Source organism: Rhinoraja longicauda, chromosome 23 (genome assembly GCF_053455715.1).
Source record: "Rhinoraja longicauda isolate Sanriku21f chromosome 23, sRhiLon1.1, whole genome shotgun sequence".
Taxonomy (NCBI): Eukaryota; Metazoa; Chordata; class Chondrichthyes; order Rajiformes; family Arhynchobatidae; genus Rhinoraja; species Rhinoraja longicauda.
Genome location: NC_135975.1, coordinates 989649 through 1010010, shown reverse-complemented (window position 1 = coordinate 1010010; position 20362 = coordinate 989649). Strand labels below are relative to the sequence as shown.

The 20362-nt window shown below is 51.9% G+C and overlaps 1 protein-coding gene across 2 annotated transcripts in view; it reads right to left on the bottom strand.

The window, feature by feature from the left end:
• The window catches only part of grm3 (glutamate receptor, metabotropic 3), a 54374-nt gene that overhangs the window by 7348 nt on the left and 26664 nt on the right, over nt 1-20362 (bottom strand). For both annotated transcript variants that reach the window (XM_078419419.1, XM_078419420.1), the window contains exons 2-4: nt 18437-19031; nt 11849-12707; nt 1154-2223 (exon numbers count right to left, since the gene is read on the bottom strand). In XM_078419419.1, the coding sequence (XP_078275545.1) occupies nt 1154-2223; nt 11849-12707; nt 18437-18901 (2394 nt within the window). In that variant the 5' untranslated portion in view covers nt 18902-19031. The remainder of the gene's footprint in view (nt 1-1153; nt 2224-11848; nt 12708-18436; nt 19032-20362) is intronic.

Here is a 20362-nt window from a genome sequence, read left to right as displayed (position 1 = left end):
TTTTCACTGTACCTCGGTACACGTGACAATAAACTAACCTGAAATAAACAAAACTAAAACTTGTAGTCACTCGACCTTACGTACCAATATTCATTGGCCAAGACTGTCTTGTCAGCAAAGCCCCCAAATGAAAAGGTTCAAAGGTTGGAGACAAGTGGACAATTCCAACACACTGGAAGGCGAGGCCGCAGAGCGTGGCGGATTCAGCCCAGCCCATCATGGCCACAGCTCGCCCACCATGGAGACCATCGACACCGGCCGCTGCCTCAAGAGGGCGGCATCTCTCATCATGGATGCCCACCATACGTGCAGTGTCCACTTCTCACCACTACCATCGGGCAGGAGGTACAGAGCCTGAAGTCCCACATCACCAGCTACTTCCACACAACCATCAGGTTCCTGAACCGACCCACACACCCCTAATCTTCCTGTTCTGAGGCAACTGATCCATCCTATCACCAACGAGAGGGCGGTCCTGACTTCCCATCAACCTCATGTGGGAAGGAACTGCAGAATGCTGGTTTAAACCGAAAATAGACACCCTCTGAAGAAGGGTCTCGACCCGAAACATCATCCATTACTTCTCTCCAGAGATGCTGCCTGACCCGCTGAGTTACTCCAGCACCCCCCATCTACCTCACTGGAGATCACACATCAAAGGTAGACACAAAAAGCTGGAGTAACTCAGTGGGTCAGGCAGTATCTCGGGAGAGAAGGAATGGGTGACGTTTCGGGTCGAGACCCTTCTTCAGACTGATGTCAGGGGAGGGGGCGGGACAAAAATTGAATGAAGTCGGAGACAGGAAGACTAGTGGGAGAACTGGGAAGGGGGAGGGTATAGAGAGGGAAAGCAGGGACTATCTGAAGTTAGAGAAGTCAATGTTCATACCGCTGGGGTGTAAACTACCCAAGTGAAATATGAGGTGCTGTTCCTCCAATTTGCGCTGGGCCTCACTCTGGCAATGGAGGAGGCCCAGGACAGGAAGGTCAGTGTGGGAGTGGGAGGGGGAGTTAAAGTGCTGCGCCACCGGGAGATCAGGTAGGTTAAGATGCTTCACATATCAACATGAGTTAGAAATAAGCAAAGACATGTTCTAGTCGTCTCCAACGCTGTAAAGCACGAGGAACGTTGTGCGTGTGGGTGGTGACCTACCCTGTAGTCACTGGAGGTGACGTAGAAGATGGGGAGGAAGGCCAGCCAGATGATGCAGGTGGTGTACATGGTGAAGCCGATGAACTTGGCTTCGTTGAAGTTTTCTGGACACTTCCTGGTTTTGAAGGCATAGACTGTACACAGTATGACCAGCAGCACGTCGTAGCTCAGTGACATCAGCATGCTGGAGTCCTTGACGTTACACTTGAGGATGACAGTCTCCCTCCTCTCGGGGAGGGTGTACCTGCGTGTCCCCGGGCTCTCCAGCACCAGCCACACTGACACCATGACGATGTGCACCAGGATCAGGCTGAGGCAGATGAACATCTGTGACCCGGGGCTGATGAACCTGGGCCTCTGGGTACCTTCCTTCACCCCGTTGAAGATGCGGGCGATACGGTTGGTCTTGGTGAGGAGGGCAGAGTAGCAGATGGCAAAGGAGGTGCCCAGGCCCAGGCGGCGGAGGGTGCAGATGGCGGGCGAGGGTTTGGCGATGAAGAAGAAGGTCATGCAGTAGGAGAAGAAGACTCCGAAGAGCAAGATGTAGCAGAGCTCGCGGCCGGAGGCTTTGATCAGAGGCGTGTCGTTGTGCTTGAGGAAGATGGCGGCCACCACCAAGGTGGTGATGATTCCAATGCAGGAGATGGTGATGGGCCCGATGGCCCAGCCATCCCCCCACCTGATGTAGTCCTCCGGCAGGTCGTAGCAGCCGGTCAGCTCCTCGTCCGGCCAGCGCCCCGGGCCACAGTCCTTGCAGGTGAACTCGTCCAGCAGGTAGGCATGCGGGTCGCAGGGCACGCAGATCCAGCAGCACATGTCTCCGGGCTGCATGTTCTTGATCTCGTTGCGGGCGCAGGGATCGCTGCACTGCGAGGTGGGGATGCGATGCCGGGGCCAGTGCATCAGCTCGGTGTCCAGTGATAGAGCCTTGGCCCACTGGCCCACCCTGACGTATGTGAACCTGCCCGACAAAACCTGCTGGTAGTTGAACACGTTGTAGCGGCCAATGCCGTCCCCGTTCGCATCAAACCGCACCTCACTGTCCACGTCACCCACCGGCTCAAACGGCACTGAGGGGAGAGAGGAGAGATGGTCAGTGAAACATGGTGGACCCCCACACGCCACACCCCATCCCTACACCCAGCACCATCACATACACCCATTACCCCATCCCCATAACCTACAGGTGCAGCGGGTAGAGCTGCTGCCTCACAGCGCCAGAGACCCGGGTTCCATCCTGACCACGGGTGCTGTCTGTACAGAGTTTGTACGTTCTCCCCGTGACCTGCGTGGGTTTCCTCCCACACTCCAAAGGCGTGCGGGTTTGTAGATTAATTGGCTTGGTATAAATGTACAATTGTCCCTCGTGTGTTGGATCGTGTTAGTGTGCGGGGATCGCTGGTCGGCGCGGACTCGGTGGGCCGAAGGGCCTGTTTCCCCACAGTGTTTCTAAACTATACTGAACGCATGACTCATGCCTATCACCGACACCCATCACCAGCCACTAAACACGTGAGGACGTTCAGCATGTCCCCAACGACCTGCACCAACAACCTGTCCTGGACCAGCACCAACAACCTGTCCTGGACCAGCACCAACAACCTGTCCTGGACCAGCACCAACAACCTGTCCTGCACCAGCACCAACAACCTGTCCTGGACCAGCACCAACAACCTGTCCTGGACCAGCCCAACGACCTGTCCTGGACCAGCCCAACGACCTGCACCAACAACCTGTCCTGGACCAGCACCAACAACCTGTCCTGGACCAGCCCAACGACCTGCACCAGCACCAACAACCTGTCCTGGACCAGCCCAACGACCTGCACCAACAACCTGTCCTGGACCAGCACCAACAACCTGTCCTGGACCAGCCCAACGACCTGTCCTGCACCAGCACCAACAACCTGTCCTGGACCAGCCCAACGAAGCAACGGCCAGGAAATGACACCAACGCCTCGCCTTCCTCACAAGGCTTAGGAAGCTCGGCAAGTCCCCAACAACTCTCACCAACTTCTCCAGATGCACCACAGAAAGCATGTTATCAGGATGCATCACAGCTTGGTTTGGGAACAGCTCCATCCAAGGCCACAAGAAATTGCAGAGAATTGTGGACTCAGCCCAGACCATCACACAAACCAACCTCCCTCCCACCGACTCCATCTCCACCTCACGCTGCCTCGGCAAGGCCAGCAGCATAATCAAGGACCAGTCTCACCCCGGCCACTCCCTCTTCTCCCCTCTCCCATCGGGGCAAGAGGTACAGAAGTGTGAAAACGCACACCTCCAGATTCAGGGACAGTTCCTTCCCGGCTGTTATCAGGCCTGTTCCTGTGCTGTACTGCCCTCTGTTCTATGTACGTTCGACAGAGCACACGGTTTGATTGGAACATTAAATGCACTCACTCTCGGAGAGCTGGCCATCGGTCACCACTCCGGGTGACAAATACATAGTGGCCTAAACTGAAACATATTTCAGTAAATCACTGACATTTTTCATACTGGAAACAACACATCAATTTTGTGATTTCCCCCCCAGTTATTCGTGTTAAATCCCATTGCCTTTTGAACCATCTGAAAGGACACTGATTTACTTTTATAGAAAACAAGGGTTTTCTTAAAGAGTTTGAAGATTAAATGATTTTGCCTTCTGGCGATAATCACAAAACAGAGAACATAGACCAGCACAGCACAGGAACAGGCCCTTCGGCCCACAATGTCCGTGCTAGACACCATGCCAAGTTAATCCCCTCCGCCTGCACGTGATCCATGTCCCTCCATTCCCTCCGTATCCATGTGCCTGTCTAAAAGTCCCTTAAACACCACGATCGTATCTGCCTCCACCCCCGCCCCTGGCAGTGCGTTCCAGGCCCCCACCCCCCTCTGTGTAATAAACCTGCCCCACACATCTCCTTTAAACTTTGCCCCTCTCACCTTAAAGCTGCGCCCTCTAGTCTTGGACATCTCTCCCCTGGGCTAAAGGCTCTGACTGTCTACCCTATCTATGCCTCTCATAATTGTGTACACCTCAACCTCTGACATTTCAGGGAAAACACTCCCAGTCTGTCCACCCTCTCCATGTAGCTCATGCCCTCTAATCCAGGCAGCGTCTGGTCAACCTCCTCTGTACCCTCTCCCTGTAGCTGGAACCCTCTAATCCAGGCAGCGTTCTGGTCAACCTCCTGTCCACCCTCTCCAATGCCTCCACATCCTTGCTGTAATGGGGGCAAGCAGAACTGCTCACAATACTCCACATGCAGCCCGACTGATGCAGTCTTGTAACGTGACAATCTGAAATAACAGTCCAGCAGTAATGATGCAAGATTTATAGAGTTAGATAGAGCTCTAGGGGCTAGCGGAATCAAGGGATATGGGGAGAAGGCCAGCAGCCCAGACCATCACACAAACCAACCTCCCTCCCACTGACCCCATCTACACCTCACGCTGCCTCGGCAAGGCCAGCAGCATCATCAAGGACCAGTCTCACCCCGGCCACTCCCTCTTCTCCCCTCTCCCATCGGGCAAGAGGTACAGAAGTGTGAAAACGCACAGCTCCAGATTCTGGGACAGTTTCTTCCCGGCTGTTGATCAGACTTTGCTGTCTTTACCTTGCACTAAACGTTATTCCCTTATCCTGTATCTGTTCATTGTGGACAGCTACCGCTACAACACCGTGCCGACACATGGCCTAATCTTGAGCTGAAATTCCAGAAGGAAATTTAGACGTAAAGTTCTCTCCCTCTTCCAATAATTGAATGATGCCATTTTCTGTAAATCTGTGACTTGAACAAATTTTTCTCTTGGCCTTGTGTTATATGAAATACTCGCGTGTAAGTTCAAGGTATGACCTCAATTTGCTCCTGCACTAAATCATCGTGTCTTTGAGTAGAGTTTATTTAGCCGAGGTACAAAAGGTTGCAAATGGATGTCACCATTCATCAAGGACCACAGACAATCTGTCGGTTACAGGGTCAGACAGCACAGAACCAGGCTCTGACGCACTGGGTCCGTGCCTGCCACCGAGCGGTCACGGTGGCGCAGCGGTAGAGTTGCTGCCTTACAGCGAATGCAGCGCCGGAGACCCGGGTTCCATCCTGACTACGGGTGCTGTCTGTACGGAGTTTGTACGTTCTCCCCGTGACCTGCGTGGGTTTTCTCCGAGATCTTCGGTTTCCTCCCACACTCCAAAGACGTGCAGGTTTGTAGATTAATTGGCTTGGTAAATGTAAAAATTATCTCTAATGGGTATGGGATAGTGTTAGTGTGCGGGGATCAGGAACTAAACATTACGCCAGCCCTGTACACTAATCCTGTCCCATTTCATTCCCCCTCATTTTCACCAATATCCCTTCGATTATACCAGCTGCCTAAACACGGGGCCAATTAACCCACTGACCCACGCCACTCTAAGATCTGGGGGGGAAATGTGAGCGGCCTGGACAAAGTGGATGTGGAGAGGATGTTTCCACTAGTGGGAGAGTCTAGGACCAGAGGGCACAGCCTCAGAATTAAAGGAAGTACTTTTAGAAGGAGATGAGGAGGAATTTCTTTAGTCAGAGGGTGGTGAATCTGTGGAATTCATTGCCACAGACAGCTGTGGAGACCAAGCCAATGGGTGTTTTTAAGGTGGAGATTGACAGATTCTTGATCAGTGCGGGTGTCAGGGGTTATGGGGAGAAGGCAGGAGAATGGAGTTGAGAGGGAGAGGTAGATCAGCCGTGATTGAATGGCAGAGTAGACTTGATGGGCCGAATGGCCTAATTCTGCTCCTATCACTTATGAACTTATGAGAAGCCATGGGATAAGTTTTTGAAACAGTAAATCAGTGGTGTTCTGGAAGATTCTGCATCTTATTAGCAAGTGGGATAGGGCGTAACGTTCCAGAGTGCGGGGATTGTGTTGAGAGGGAATGTGTGGACCAAAGGGTGGTGGTGCTTTGCTGCATACGTAATGCTGATGATCGGGGACCACGTTTGAAACAAACCTTTAATCTGCCGCACAGCAAGACTGAAGACACTCCCAGTAATTCCCACCACTCCTGCCATGCGGATGATAAAGGAGGACTGGCTGGTGGTGTCGTGGGAAGATGGAACTATGTATGGCTAGCCTGACCGGTATTGACAGCACTTCTCAAAATGTATTCACTTTGTGTGGTGCCAGGCTGCACGAGGCTTTGAAGACCAGCAATTAAAAAACAGCCCTGCCTCCCTGTTGTTGCAGCTTCCAGCTATTGAAATAAGAACAGAAAATGGCAGCAAACCTTGTAATAATAAGCAATTCTCCGTCTCCACTTGTCACTTGGACTATCTCCAGCTTCTGGTGTTTTTGAACGTTCAAGTCCTCTTGGTGCGTGAGGTTTCTCAGTGAAAACTGGAAAGGGTTCAGAGAAGATTTACGAGGATGTTGCTATGACCAGAGGGCCTGAGCTACAGGGAGAGGTTGAACAGGCTGGCACTCTATTCCTTGGAGCGCAGGAGGATGAGGGGAGATCTTACAGAGGTGTACAAAATCATGAGAGGATTAGATCAGGTAGATGCACAAAGTCAGCACGGACTCGATGGGCCAAAGGACCTGTTTCCGTGCTGTAACTCTAAACTAAACTAAACTTCTCCCAGTGAGGCTTCACCAACACCTTTAATTTGTCTTAAGCCCACACGTTCCATTGTAGTACAGCTGCAGTTTCTTATTATGCTTGTAACATGGTGAGTCCTTCTAGCCTCTTGCCCACACAGCTTACTGGCACTGCCAGAGAGATTTGGACTCACACCAGTGACCCACACCGTAGTGATTTGGATTCACAACCAAAGGCTAGGACAGGCATTCGGCTGAAAGGCCTCGACAATTTGTGAACCGTGTTTGAATTTCTGTTCCTCTAACGAGGATGTTGCCAGGACTCGAGGGTGTGAGCTATAGGGAGAGGTTGAGCAGCTGGGACTCTATTCCCTTGAGCACTTGAGGATGAGGGGTGATCTTATAGATGTGTATAAAACCATGAGAGGAATAGATCGGGTAGATGCACAGAGTCTCTTGCCCAGAGTAGGGGAATCGAGGACCAGAGGACATAGGTTTCAGGTGAAGGGGAAAAGATTTAATAGAAATCCAAGTAACTGTTTCACACAGAGGGTGGTGGGTGTATGGAACGAGCTGCCGGAGGAGGTAGTTGAGGCTGGGACTATCGCAACGTTTAAGAAACAGTTAGACAGGGACATGGATAGGACAGGTTTGGAGGGATGTGAACCAAACGCAGGCAAGTGGGACTGGGTTTGTAGGTTAATTGTCTCTCTGTAAATTCCCCCCCAGTGTGCAGGGAGTGGATGAGAAAGTGGGATAACATAGAACTAGTGTCCAGTTGAGTTTATTGTCACGTGTACCGAGCGAGGTACAGTGAAAAGCTTTTGTTGCGCGCTAACCAGTCAGCGGAAAGACAATACATGATTACAATCGAGCCGTCCACAGTGAACAGATACAGGATAAGGGAATAACGTTCAGTGCAAGGTAAAGCCAGTAAAGTCCGATCAAAGATAGTTCGAGGGTCTCCACTGAGGTAGATAGTGTGAACGGGTGGTCAATGGTCAGGGCCGAAGGGCCTGTTTCCGTGCTGTATCTCTGAACTATAGACTGGTGCATTGTAGAGCTTTGCCTTTGTGTTTTTGAGGACAACGCCGTGTACGTCTGTGCTCAGCATCAGGAAGGAACACGGTCTCCGTGTGCAGCGATCAGCCGCAGGTAATGCCCGAGGCACCGACTGCAGTGTCTGCATTCCCTTTGCCACTGAGCTGCAGGAAGCTGCAAGACAACAGCAGCACAGAGGCAGGGACTGTGACTGGGGAGAGACGCACACTGGTCAAGAGGGCTCCCTGCAATGTTTACCATCAGGCTGCAGCTGGGAGATTGTGTGCTCTTATGGTTCATGAGTTCAGAAGATCTAGGAGCAGAATTAGGCCACTCGGCCCATCAAGTCTACTCTGCCTTTCAACCACAGCTGATCTATCTCTCCCTCTCCACCCCATTCTCATGCCTTCTCCCCATAACCCCCTGACACACATTCATGGCACCATATAAGGAACAAGCTGCCAGGTGCCTGGTTCGATCCCGACCACGGGCGCTGTCTGTACGGAGTTTGTACGTTCTCCCCGTGACCTGCGTGGGTTTTCTCCGGGTGCTCCGGTTTCCTCCCACACTCCATAGACGTTCAGGTTTGTAGGTTAATTGGCTTCAGGAAAAATTATAAATTGTCCCTAGTGTGTGTAGGATAGTGTTAGTGTGCGGGGATCGCTGATTGGCGGAGACTCGGTGGGCTGAAGGGCCTGTTTCCGTGCTGTATCTCTAAAGTCTAAACTCAACATGCTATCTGTACAAGTCAGACTGTGATAAACATGTGTAGGTAGGAACTGCAGATGCTGGTTGACATTTACAATAGACACAAAGTGCTGGAGTAACTCAGCGGGTCAGGCAGCATCTGTGGAGAACATGGATAGGTGACGTTTCACAAAGTGCTGGAGTAACTCAGCGGGTCAGGCAGCATCTGTGGAGAACATGGATAGGTGACGTTTCACAGAGTGCTGGAGTAACTCAGCGGGTCAGGCAGCATCTGTGGAGAACATGGATAGGTGACGTTTCACAGAGTGCTGGAGTAACTCAGCGGGTCAGGTAGCATCTCTGGAGATAAAGAAAAGATGACGTTTCGGGTCAAGACTCTTCTTCAGACTGAAGAAGGGTCTTGACCCGAATCATCACCCATTCCTTCTCTCCAGAGATGCTGCCTGACCCGCTGAGTTACTCCAGCATCTTGTTTCTATCATCTGTGATTATCACATGCCCACCTCCTGTGCAGATTCCTTCACTACAATATTTTTGTCTGTTGGAATGGTTGGTTCCCATGGTAATATAAAGGTTTCTGGTTTAAATTGGATTATGAGATCTTTCTATTAACAGGAAGTAGAGATGGGTGATAACAGCTCCCAGGAACGTTACCATCGATGCATTGGCTCCTGGATCTTTTGGGATCAACTTTGGTTTCCTACTGCACACAAACTCCTCCGATCACCTTGCTGGAAATTTGGCAACTTGTTCATAAGTTTATGTGATAGGAGCAGAATTAGGCCATTCGGCCCGTCAAGTCTACTCAGCCATTCAATCGTGGCTGATCTATCTCTCCCTCCTAACCCCATTCTCCTGCCTTCTCCCCATAACCCCTGACACCCGCACTGATCAAGAATCTGTCAATCTCCATCAATCCATTGACTTGTGGCCTCCACAGCCATCTGTGGCAATGAATTCCACAGATTCACCACCCTCTGGCTAAAGAAATTCCTCCTCATCTCCTTCCTAAAGGAACGTCCTTGTATTCTGAGGCTGTGCCCTCTGGTCCTAGACTCTCCCATTTGTCGCAAGCAATTCAAGAGGTTGAGCAGGCTGGGACTCTATTCCTTGGAGCACAGGAGGATGAGGGGTGATCTTATAGAGGTGTATGGAATCATGAGGGGAATAGATCGGGTAGATGCACAGAGTCTCTTGCCCAGAGTAGGGGATTGAAAAACCAGTGTTCATGGGTTTGAGGTGAGAGGGGAAAGGTTTAATAGGAACCTGAGAGGCAGCTTTTTGACACAGTGTGGTGGATAAATTGTATGAACTGCTGGAGGAGGTCGTTGAGGCAGGGACTATGACAACATTTAAACGACCATTGGACAGGTACATGGATAGGAAAGGTTTAGAAGGTTATGAGCCACACGTGGGCAAATGGGATGGCGGAGTGGACTTGATGGGGCGTTTTGGTCGGCATGGATGAGTTTGCCCACACCGAACAACATGCCCCATCTACACTAGTCCCCCCTGCCCACACCGACCAACATGCCCCATCTACACTAGTCCCACCTGCCCACACCGAACAACATGCCCCATCTACACTAGTCCCCCCTGCCCACACCGACCAACATGCCCCATCTACACTAGTCCCACCTGCCCACACCGAACAACATGCCCCATCTACACTAGTCCCACCTGCCCACACCGACCAACATGCCCCATCTACACAAGTCCCACCTGCCCACACCGAACAACATGCCCCATCTACACTAGTCCCACCTGCCCACACCGACCAACATGCCCCATCTACACTAGTCCCACCTGCCCACATCGACCAACATGCCCCATCTACACTAGTCCCACCTGCCCACACCGACCAACATGCCCCATCTACACTAGTCCCACCCACCCACACCGACCAACATGCCCCATCTACACTAGTCCCACCCACACCGACCAACATGCCCCATCTACACTAGTCCCACCTGCCCACACCAACCAACATGCCCCATCTACACTAGTCCCACCTGCCCACACCGACCAACATGCCCCATCTACACTAGTCCCACCTGCCCACACCGACCAACATGCCCCATCTACACTAGTCCCACCTGCCCACACCTACCAACATGCCCCATCTACACTAGTCCCACCTGCCCACACCGACCAACATGCCCCATCTACACTAGTCCCACCTGCCCACACCGACCAACATGCCCCATCTACACTAGTCCCACCTGCCCACACCGACCAACATGCCCCATCTACACTAGTCCCACCTGCCCACACCGACCAACATGCCCCATCTACACTAGTCCCACCTGCCCACACCGACCAACATGCCCCATCTACACTAGTCCCACCTGCCCACACCGACCAACATGCCCCATCTACACTAGTCCCACCTGCCCACACCGACCAACATGCCCCATCTACACTAGTCCCACCTGCCCACACCGACCAACATGCCCCATCTACACTAGTCCCACCTGCCCACACCGACCAACATGCCCCATCTACACTAGTCCCACCTGCCCACACCGACCAACATGCCCCATCTACACTAGTCCCACCTGCCCACACCGACCAACATGCCCCATCTACACTAGTCCCACCTGCCCACACCGACCAACATGCCCCATTTACACTAGTCCCACCTGCCCACACCGACCAACATGCCCCATCTACACTAGTCCCACCTGCCCACACCGACCAACATGCCCCATCTACACTAGTCCCACCTGCCCACACAGACCAACATGCCCCATCTACACTAGTCCCACCTGCCCACACCGACCAACATGCCCCATCTACACCAGTCCTGCGTTTGGTCGATATCTCTCTATCTTTCCTCTCCCCCCACACCCCTCCCTCCAGCTGTACATTTCCCTCCCCCTCCTCTCTCCGTATCTGACCCCCTTTTGTCCCCATTTCACCTCCAGCCTCTTTTCACTGACTCCACCCATCCGACAACCACCCCCCTCACCTGTATCCACCTATCACTCGCCGGGCTTTGTCCCACCCCCCCACCTCTCTTTCCCAGTTTTCTCTCCCCTCCCCTGCTCCATCAGTCTGAAGAAGGGTCCCGACCCGAAACCTTGTCTGTCCATGTCCCTCCACAGATGCTGCCTGACCCGCTGAGTTCCTCCAGCACTTTGTCTTTTTTCTTCAAAGTATTTCCCTGACCATCTCCCGCGCTGGCAAGGAAGCATTCACAATCCCCTACCACACTCCCTGTATACCCACAACTGTGCGGCCAAACGCAGCTCCAACTGCAGCTACAGGTTGGGGGGGGGGGGGGGTGGGTGGGGGCTGGGGGCTGGGGGAGGGGGGGATGGGGGAGGGTGGGTGGGTGGGGGAGGGTGGGAGTCGTGGGGGGAGGGGTACTCACCACTGAAGTTGAGTTTCAGCAGATATTCTTTGTACAGCCTCTTGCCATCCAGGGGCAAGATGGCGTGGCAGAGTTGGGTGGTGTTTGGACACAGCACGCGCTGCATGCGGTGAATGGCGTGGGCCATGGAGTAGACGGCATTGACCACAAACATCACCTTGGTCTCCTGCTCATAGTTCGAGCTGTTGATGGAGAGCCTGTGGTCGCAGGGTTTCTGCCGCGGTCGGCCGGCCTGCAGCTGGCAGTGGAACTTCTGCTGCCAGAAGCCCTTGAACCAGGGGTTGCGTTTGTTGGTGTGGGGGTGCAGGCCGTGGAAGTAGCGGTCAAACTCCTTGATGGGGTGGGATGCCAGCTCCAGGGTGATGGCTCCGTTGGCCGCTCGCTCCTGGCCCTTGACCACGATCTCCTGCGCCCCCCAGCCATCGCTCGCGATCCAGGTGAAGCCCGTGATGTTGAGGCGGTTGGCGGCAGCCAGCAGTTCCTTGGCATCGTCGCCGCGGGTGAAGAGGACCACGATGTTGGCGTTGGCCTTGTGCAGGAGTTCGTGGATCACCACCTCGTACGTCTTCTTGGTGGTAGAGCGGCCAACCTTCTCGGACGTGGCGATGCAGATGTTGCGGAGCCGGGCCTCGTGCTCGAACGCCTCGATCCCAGTCTCCCCGTAGTCCCCCTCGGACGCCACCGTCGACACGTACGTCCAGTTGAAGAACTGCAAGATGTCGGCCATGGCTTTGGCCTGGTAGAAGTCAGGAGGCACCGTCCTGGCAAAGTAATCGTAGCGGCTTTTGTCACTCAGCTTAGCGCTGGTGGAAGCGTAGCTGATCTGAGGGATCTGGAACAGTCTGAGCAAGTTGGCAACCTGCGGAAGACGTCAAAATTAACCCCACGTACATTTTTATTAAGAGACACAGCGCGGAAACAGGCCGTTCGGCCCACTGGGGCGACCAGTGCCGACCAGTGCCGACCAGTGCCGACCAGTGCCGACCAGTGCCGATCAGTGCCGACCAGTGCCGACCAGTGCCGACCAGTGCCGACCAGCGATCCCCGCACACGATCACTATCCTACACCCACTAGGGACAATGTTTACATTTACACCAGGCCAATTAACCTACAAACCTGCATGTCTTTGGAGTGTGGGAGGAAATCGGAGCACCCGGAGAAAACCCCCCCCCGGGTCATGGGGAGAACGTACAAACTCCGTACAGACAGCAGCCATAGTCGGGATCGAACCAGGCACCTGGCAGCTCGTTCCTTATATGGTGCCATGTATGGGTGTCAGGGGTTATGGGGAGAAGGCAGGAGAATGGGGTGGAGAGGGAGAGATAGATCAGCTGTGGTTGAAAGGCGGAGTAGACTTGATGGGCCGAGTGGCCTAATTCTGCTCCTAGATCTTCTGAACTCATGAACCATAAGAGCACACAATCTCCCAGCTGCAGCCTGATGGTAAACATTGCAGGGAGCCCTCTTGACCGGTGTGCGTCTCTCCCCAGTCACAGTCCCTGCCTCTGTGCTGCTGTTGCCTTGCAGTTTCCTGCAGCTCAGTGGCAAAGGGAATGCAGACACTGCAGTCGGTGCCTCGGGCATTACCTGCGGCTGATCGCTGCACACGGAGACCGTGTTCCTTCCTGATGCTGAGCACAGACGTACATGGCGTTGTCCTCAAAAACACAAAGGCAAAGCTCTACAATGCACCAGTCTATAGTTCAGAGATACAGCACGGAAACAGGCCCTTCGGCCCAACCAGTCCATGCCAACCATCGACCACCCGTTCACACTAGTTCTGTGTTATCCCACTTTCTCATCCACTCCCTGCACACCAGGGGCTGATTAACCCACACGCCCTTGGGACGTGGGAGGAAAGCCCTCAATCTCAATAGACAATAGACAATAGACAATAGGTGCAGGAGGAGGCCATTCAGCCCTTCGAGCCAGCACCACCATTCAATGTGATCATGGCTGATCATTCCCAATCAGTACCCCGTTCCTGCCTTCTCCCCATACCCCCTGACTCCGCTATCCTCCACAGCTCCAGAGAAACCAATCCAAGTCTGTCCAACCTCTCCCCCCCAATCCAGGCATCATTCTGAACATGAGCTATGTACCAACAATCCTGTGTGAAAAACGTTGCCCCTCAGGTCCAAATAAATCTTTCCCCCCTCACCTTAATGTCCTCTCATTCTTGATTCCCCGACCCTGGTTAAAAGACTCTGTGCATTCACCCGATCTATTCCTCTCGTGATTTTATTCACCTCTCTACAAGATCACCCCTCATCCTCCTGCGCTCCAAGGAATAAAGTCCGAGCCTACCCAACCTCTCCCTGTAGCTCAGGCCCTCGAGTCCTGGCACATCCTCGTAATTCCTCTATGCACTTTTTCCAGCTTAATGGCATCTTTCCTGGAGCTGATTGACCATTGCGGTGCACGATCTCCATGGGCAGTCTCACCACTTGAAACTATTACCTTAAAAATATGACTTCACTCCCATTTTTATGTTATCTGTAAATTTTTAATACCAAGGCAATTAAAACAGATAAATGAGGATCAAAATAAAGCTGTAAGGAGTCACAGTGTGACCAAAGCATGAATTAGTCACCGTCCCACCTCCCACCCAATATCCTGACTAGTCCATCTCCTCCACTTTATGTTCTGGTCCAATACCCTTTCAAATTGAAGATACACAGACTGCTGGAGTAACTCAGCGGGTCAGGCAGCATCTGTGGAGAACATGGATAGGTGACGTTTCACAGAGTGCTGGAGTAACTCAGCGGGTCAGGCAGCATCTGTGGAGAACATGGATAGGTGACGTTTCACAGAGTGCTGGAGTAACTCAGCGGGTCAGGCAGCATCTGTGGAGAACATGGATAGGTGACGTTTCACAGAGTGCTGGAGTAACTCAGCGGGTCAGGCAGCATCTGTGGAGAACATGGATAGGTGACGTTTCACAGAGTGCTGGAGTAACTCAGCGGGTCAGGCAGCATCTGTGGAGAAAAACCTTAAACTTATGTCCAGTTAACTGCCTGGCCAAGGAATTGGACTTTGAGGATTAGCAGATGAAAGGTGGAGAGGCAGAGACGAGGGTCCTCAAACATTCACAACTTTGCCGACCGGAGCTGTGGTGCCCAGGAGTGAAACAACGGAGCAAAGTTGATCAAGCGCAAACTCTGAGGTTATGAGGTGTGGCCATTACACTCGGTCTGTCCACTCCAGAATCTAGAAGAATGAGATTCTAGAAGAAGCCGGCTTTTAAAAGTTTGCAATTTTTAAAAAGGATCGGTGGTGCAGCGGGTAGAGCTGCTGCCTCACAGCGCCAGAGACCTGTGTTCCATCCTGACCACGGGTGCTGTCTGTACGGAGTTTGTACGTTCTCCCCGTGACCTGCGTGGGTTTTCTCCGGGTGCTCCGGTTTCCCCCAACACTCCAAAGGTGTGTGTTTGTACATTAATAGGCTTTGGTAAAAATGGATATTTTCATATCTATTTCCTGTAGCCATTAACCCAAGCTATTCATAAAAGCCAGATCTCCACTCTCTCTACAAAACACAAAGTGCTGAGGAACTCAGCGGGTCAGGCAGCGTCCTTAGAGGCAATGGTCAAACTACGTTTTGGGTCGAGAGCCTTCTTCAGAATTTGCCAATCATCCCCCTCAGTCTGAAGAAGGATCTCGACCTGAAAACTCACCTATCGATGTTCTCCACAGATGCTGCCTGACCCGCTGAGTTACTCCAGCACTATGTGAAACCTCACCTATCGATGTTCTCCACAGATGCTGCCTGACCCGCTGAGTTACTCCAGCACTCTGTGAAACGTCACCTATCCATGTTCTCCACAGATGCTGCCTGACCCGCTGAGTTACTCCAGCACCTAGTGTTTTGCACTAGCTGAGTACACGTGACAATAATCTAAACTGAAACTGAATCATTCTCCTTGCTGGTCAGCATGCACTAGGTGGGCTGTATGGGCTGTTTCTGTGCTGTACAGTTCTATGACTCTAAGACTCTATGCAATGGCTCCGCTAATGTTGTGTCAATGAGCTTATCCGTTTAGTTTATTGTCACGTGTACCAAGGTACAGTGAAAAGCTTTTGTTGCGCGCTAACCAGTCAGCGGAAAGACAATACATGATTACAATCGAGCCGTCCACAGTATACAGATACAGGATAAGGGAATAACGTTTAGTGCAAGGTAAAGCCAGTAAAGTCCGGTCAAGGATAGTCCGAGGGTCACCAATGAGGTAGATAGTAGTTCAGCACTGCTCTCTGGTTGTGGTAGGATGGTTCAGTTGCCTGATAACAGCTGGGAAGAAACTGTCCCTGAATCTGGAGGTGTGCGTTTTCACACTTCTGTACCTCTTGCCTGATGGGAGAGGGGAGAAGAGGGAGTGGCCGGGGTGAGACTGGTCCTTGATTATGCTGCTGGCCTTGCCGAGGCAGCGTGAGGTGTAGATGGAGTCAGTGGGAGGGAGGTTGGTTTGTGTGATGGTCTGTGTGATGTCCACAATTCTCTGCATTTTCTTGCGGTCTTGGATGGAGCTGTTCCCAAACCAAGCTGTGATGCATCCTGAACGACTCTACGCAAGGGCTCAGCTAATCCAATCATCGTGCGTGTCAGAAGCTGTGACAATAGTTGGGATTACACGCTCAGACCCCTTTGAGATGTGAATGAATCTTTATGTCAATGATTTCTATCATCCCGAAACAGAAAGGGAGTGACTATGCTGACAGAACCATTCTACATTCACAGTGGTTATTTGCCAAGCCTCATCCCGATTCAGGACAGCATGCACTGCTTAATGGAATCTGACTGCTCTGGGTGCTTTCAGTAAAGGAGCGAGCTTTCTCGCTTTGTTTCCGGCCTGCACCCATCGCTGTGACCCAATGACAACACATGGCTCAGTGTCAGAGAGGAACACTGTTCTTTGCCAGCTGGATGGAGCTGAGAAGTCTCTGAACACCAGGTCCCAGGCTGCTGGCAGTGTTGCCCAAAGTGGAGCACAATCAGCTCACTGACGGCAGCTTACTGCTGTGGAATTAGCTGTTGAGAATTCTCAAACTACACCCACTGTGAGGGAGGAACAGTGGTGTAATGCTGTCTGTACGGAGTTTGCACGTTCTCCCCGTGACCTGCGTGGGTTTTCTCCGGGTGCTCTGGTTTCCTCCCACACTCCAAAGACATTTAGGGCGGCACGGTGGTGCAGCGGTAGAGTTGCTGCCTTACAGCGAATGCAGCGCCGGGGACCCAGGTTGGAACCTGACTACAGGTGCTGTCTGTACGGAGTTTGCACGTTCTCCCCGTGACCTGCGTGGGTTTCTCCGGGTGCTCCGGTTTCCTCCCACACTCCAAAGACGTGCAGGTTTGTAAGTTAATTGGCTTTGGTTAAATTGTAAATTGTCCCCAGTGTGTGTGTAGCATCGTGTTAGTGTGCGGGGATCAATGGTTGGCGTGGACTCGGTGGGCCGAAGGGTCTGTTTCCGCGCTTTATCTCTAAACTAAACTAAACTAATCTAAACTGAAAATGAACCATCTAAAGACGTGCAGGTTTGTCGGTTAATTGGCCCTCTGTGTGTAGGGAGTGGATGCGATACGATACGATGAAACTTCAGTCATCCCCGGAGGGGAGATTGGTCAGCCGACAGTCACAACGCACAACAAGTTACACGAACACTAGAGATTAAAAGTGAAAACAAAAGAAAAAGACAAGCGACTGTTGCCTGGCTGTGTGTGCACAGCGCCTTCACCGGAACAAACAAACAAACAAACACAGGCTTATCCCCTGGGCAGAGGATTCTAAAACTACAGTGCTCCCCCCCCCTCCCCCACATCAGGTCCTCATTATCTCCCCCGCCCCGACCCATCACCGATAGTGGAATAACATAGAACTACCGTGAATAATGATGGATAGTCGGCATGCACTCGATGGGCCGAAGGGCCGGTTCCCATGTTGTATCAATCAATCAATCTATCTATAGTACAGATCACTCCAGAGTAATTCAGCAAAGTTGAGAAAATACTGGCAATCCTGTACTCAATGTAGACACAAGGAAGTGCAGATGCTAGTTTATGAAAAAATACATAAAGTGCTGGAGTAACTCAGCGAGTCAGGCAACATAGAAACATAGAATGGGGGCAATTTACAGAAGCCAATTAGTCCGAAGAAGAGTCTCAACCCACTCCTTCTCTCCAGAGATGCTGCCTGTCAACCTACAAACCTGTACGTCTTTGGAGTGTGGGAGGAAACCGGAGCACCCGGAGAAAACCCACGCAGGTCACGGGGAGTTTAGTTGAGTTTAGTTTATTGTCACGTGTACCGAGGTACAGTGAAAAGCTTTTGTTGCGTGCTAACCAGTCAGCGGAAAGACAATACATGATTACAATCGAGTGATCCATGTACAGATACAGGATAAAGGGGATAACATGAATAACGTTTAGTGCAAGATAAAGCCAGTAAAGTCTGATCAAAGAATGTGTAAACTCTGCACAGACAGCACCCGTGGTCAGGATTGAACCTGGGTCTCTTGCGCTGTGAGGCAGCAGCTCTACCCGCTGCACCACCGTGCCGCCCTGATGATGGTTGGAAGATAGTGACCATTACCTGTATGGAAACACTGCTGTACGAGCCTCCGATCACACCTGCAATGGCCAGGGGGTTGTTGTCCTGTATCGCGTACGATCCATCGGGACAGATGTATTCGGTTTCGTCCACTTTGGTCAGGGAAGCTCTGACGAATTCCAGTGACTGCTCCAGGGCGTAGGTGTCCCTGGAGCAGGTGTCGAGGATGTGGACTCCGAGCTTCACGCCGGGCAGCAGGTAATTGTCGCGGTTGATGGAGTCGATGGCGAAGAGCATGGCCTCCAGCCGCTGGATGCCGCGGTCTTCGTTCACCATGCCACACTCATGGTTCCCCGAGCCCTTCTCGTGCACGGGGAACAGCCCGCCCAGCACCAAGTCCCCCTCCATCTTGATCTCCTTCTTGCCAAAGTTGCTCTCCCCGCGGGATAGGAAGAGAAGCCCTTTGGAGATCAGAATCAGAACGACCGCTTGCAGCTTCGCAAACATCTTCGGCGTATTCTTGGTCTCAGAGGGAAGTCGGAGAACAGCAACATTTCATTTTTCATCCATTGGATTGTCGAGGAGCTTCTTCTCTGTTGGCCCAGGCAGATTCACTACACACGGTCTAGGCTGGTCCCTGGAACACAGCGGAATAAAAGCAACCTGTGTCAAGTCTTGTCTTTGCAGTGTAAGGTCATAAAGTCATACGGTCATAAATTCTAGAAGCAGAATCAAGCCATTCGGCCCATCAAGCAGAATCAAGCCATTCGGCCCATCAAGTCTACTTCGCCATTCAATCATGGCCGATCTATCTCTCCCTCTCAACCCTATTCCCCTTCCTTCTCCCCATAACCCCTGACACCCACACTAATCAACAATCTATTTATCTCTGCCTTAAATCTATCCACTGACTTGGCCTCCACAGCCTTCTGTGACAAAGAATTCCACAAATTCACCGCTCTCTGACTAAAGAAATTCCTCCTCATCTCCTTCCTAAAGGTACATCCTTTTATTCTCCGGCTATGGCCTCCCACTGGTGTAAACATCCTCTCCACATCCACTCTATCCAGGCCGCTCACGATTCAGTAAGTTTCAAAGAGGTCCCCCCTCATCCTTCTAAACTCCAGAGAGTTCATACCATACTTGGTGCACTTTGGTGAGTTTGGTGAGTTCTGGTGATGGCATTCATAGCAAGAGGATTTGAGTTTAGGAGCAGGGAGGTTCTGCTGCAGTTGTACAGGGCCTTGGTGAGACCGCACCTGGAGTATTGTGTGCAGTTTTGGTCTCCTAACCTGAGGAAAGACGTTCTTGCCTTAGAGGGAGTACAGAGAAGGTTCACCAGATTGATCCCTGGGATGGCGGGACTTACATATGAGGAAAGACTAGATAGACTGGGCTTGTACTCGCTGGAATTTAGAAGACTGAGGGGGGATCTTATAGAAACATATAAAATTCTTAAGGGGTTGGAGAGGCTAGATGCGGGAAAATTGTTCCCGATGTTGGGGGAGTCCAGAACCAGGGGTCACAGCTTAAGGATAAGGGGGAAGTCTTTTAGGACCGAGATGAGAAAACATTTCTTCACACAGAGAGTGGTGAGTCTGTGGAATTCTCTGCCACAGAAGGTAGTTGAGGCCAGTTCATTGGCTATATTTAAGAGGGAGTTAGATGTGGCCCTTTTTACTAAAGGGATCAGGGGGTATGGAGAGAAGGCAGGTACAGGCTACTGAGCTGAATGATCAGCCATGATCATATTGAATGGCGGTGCAGGCTCGAAGGGCCGAATGGCCTACTCCTGCACCTATTTTCTATGTTTCTATGTTTCTATGAGACGTGCCATTAACGTTATCACAGTTACTCCAGCACTTTGTGATCACGTCATGGAATGGTACAGACCTGATGCAACTTAATTGGATCAGTATAGATGGGAATGATGGTTGGTATAGATCAGGCAGACTAAAGGACTCTACC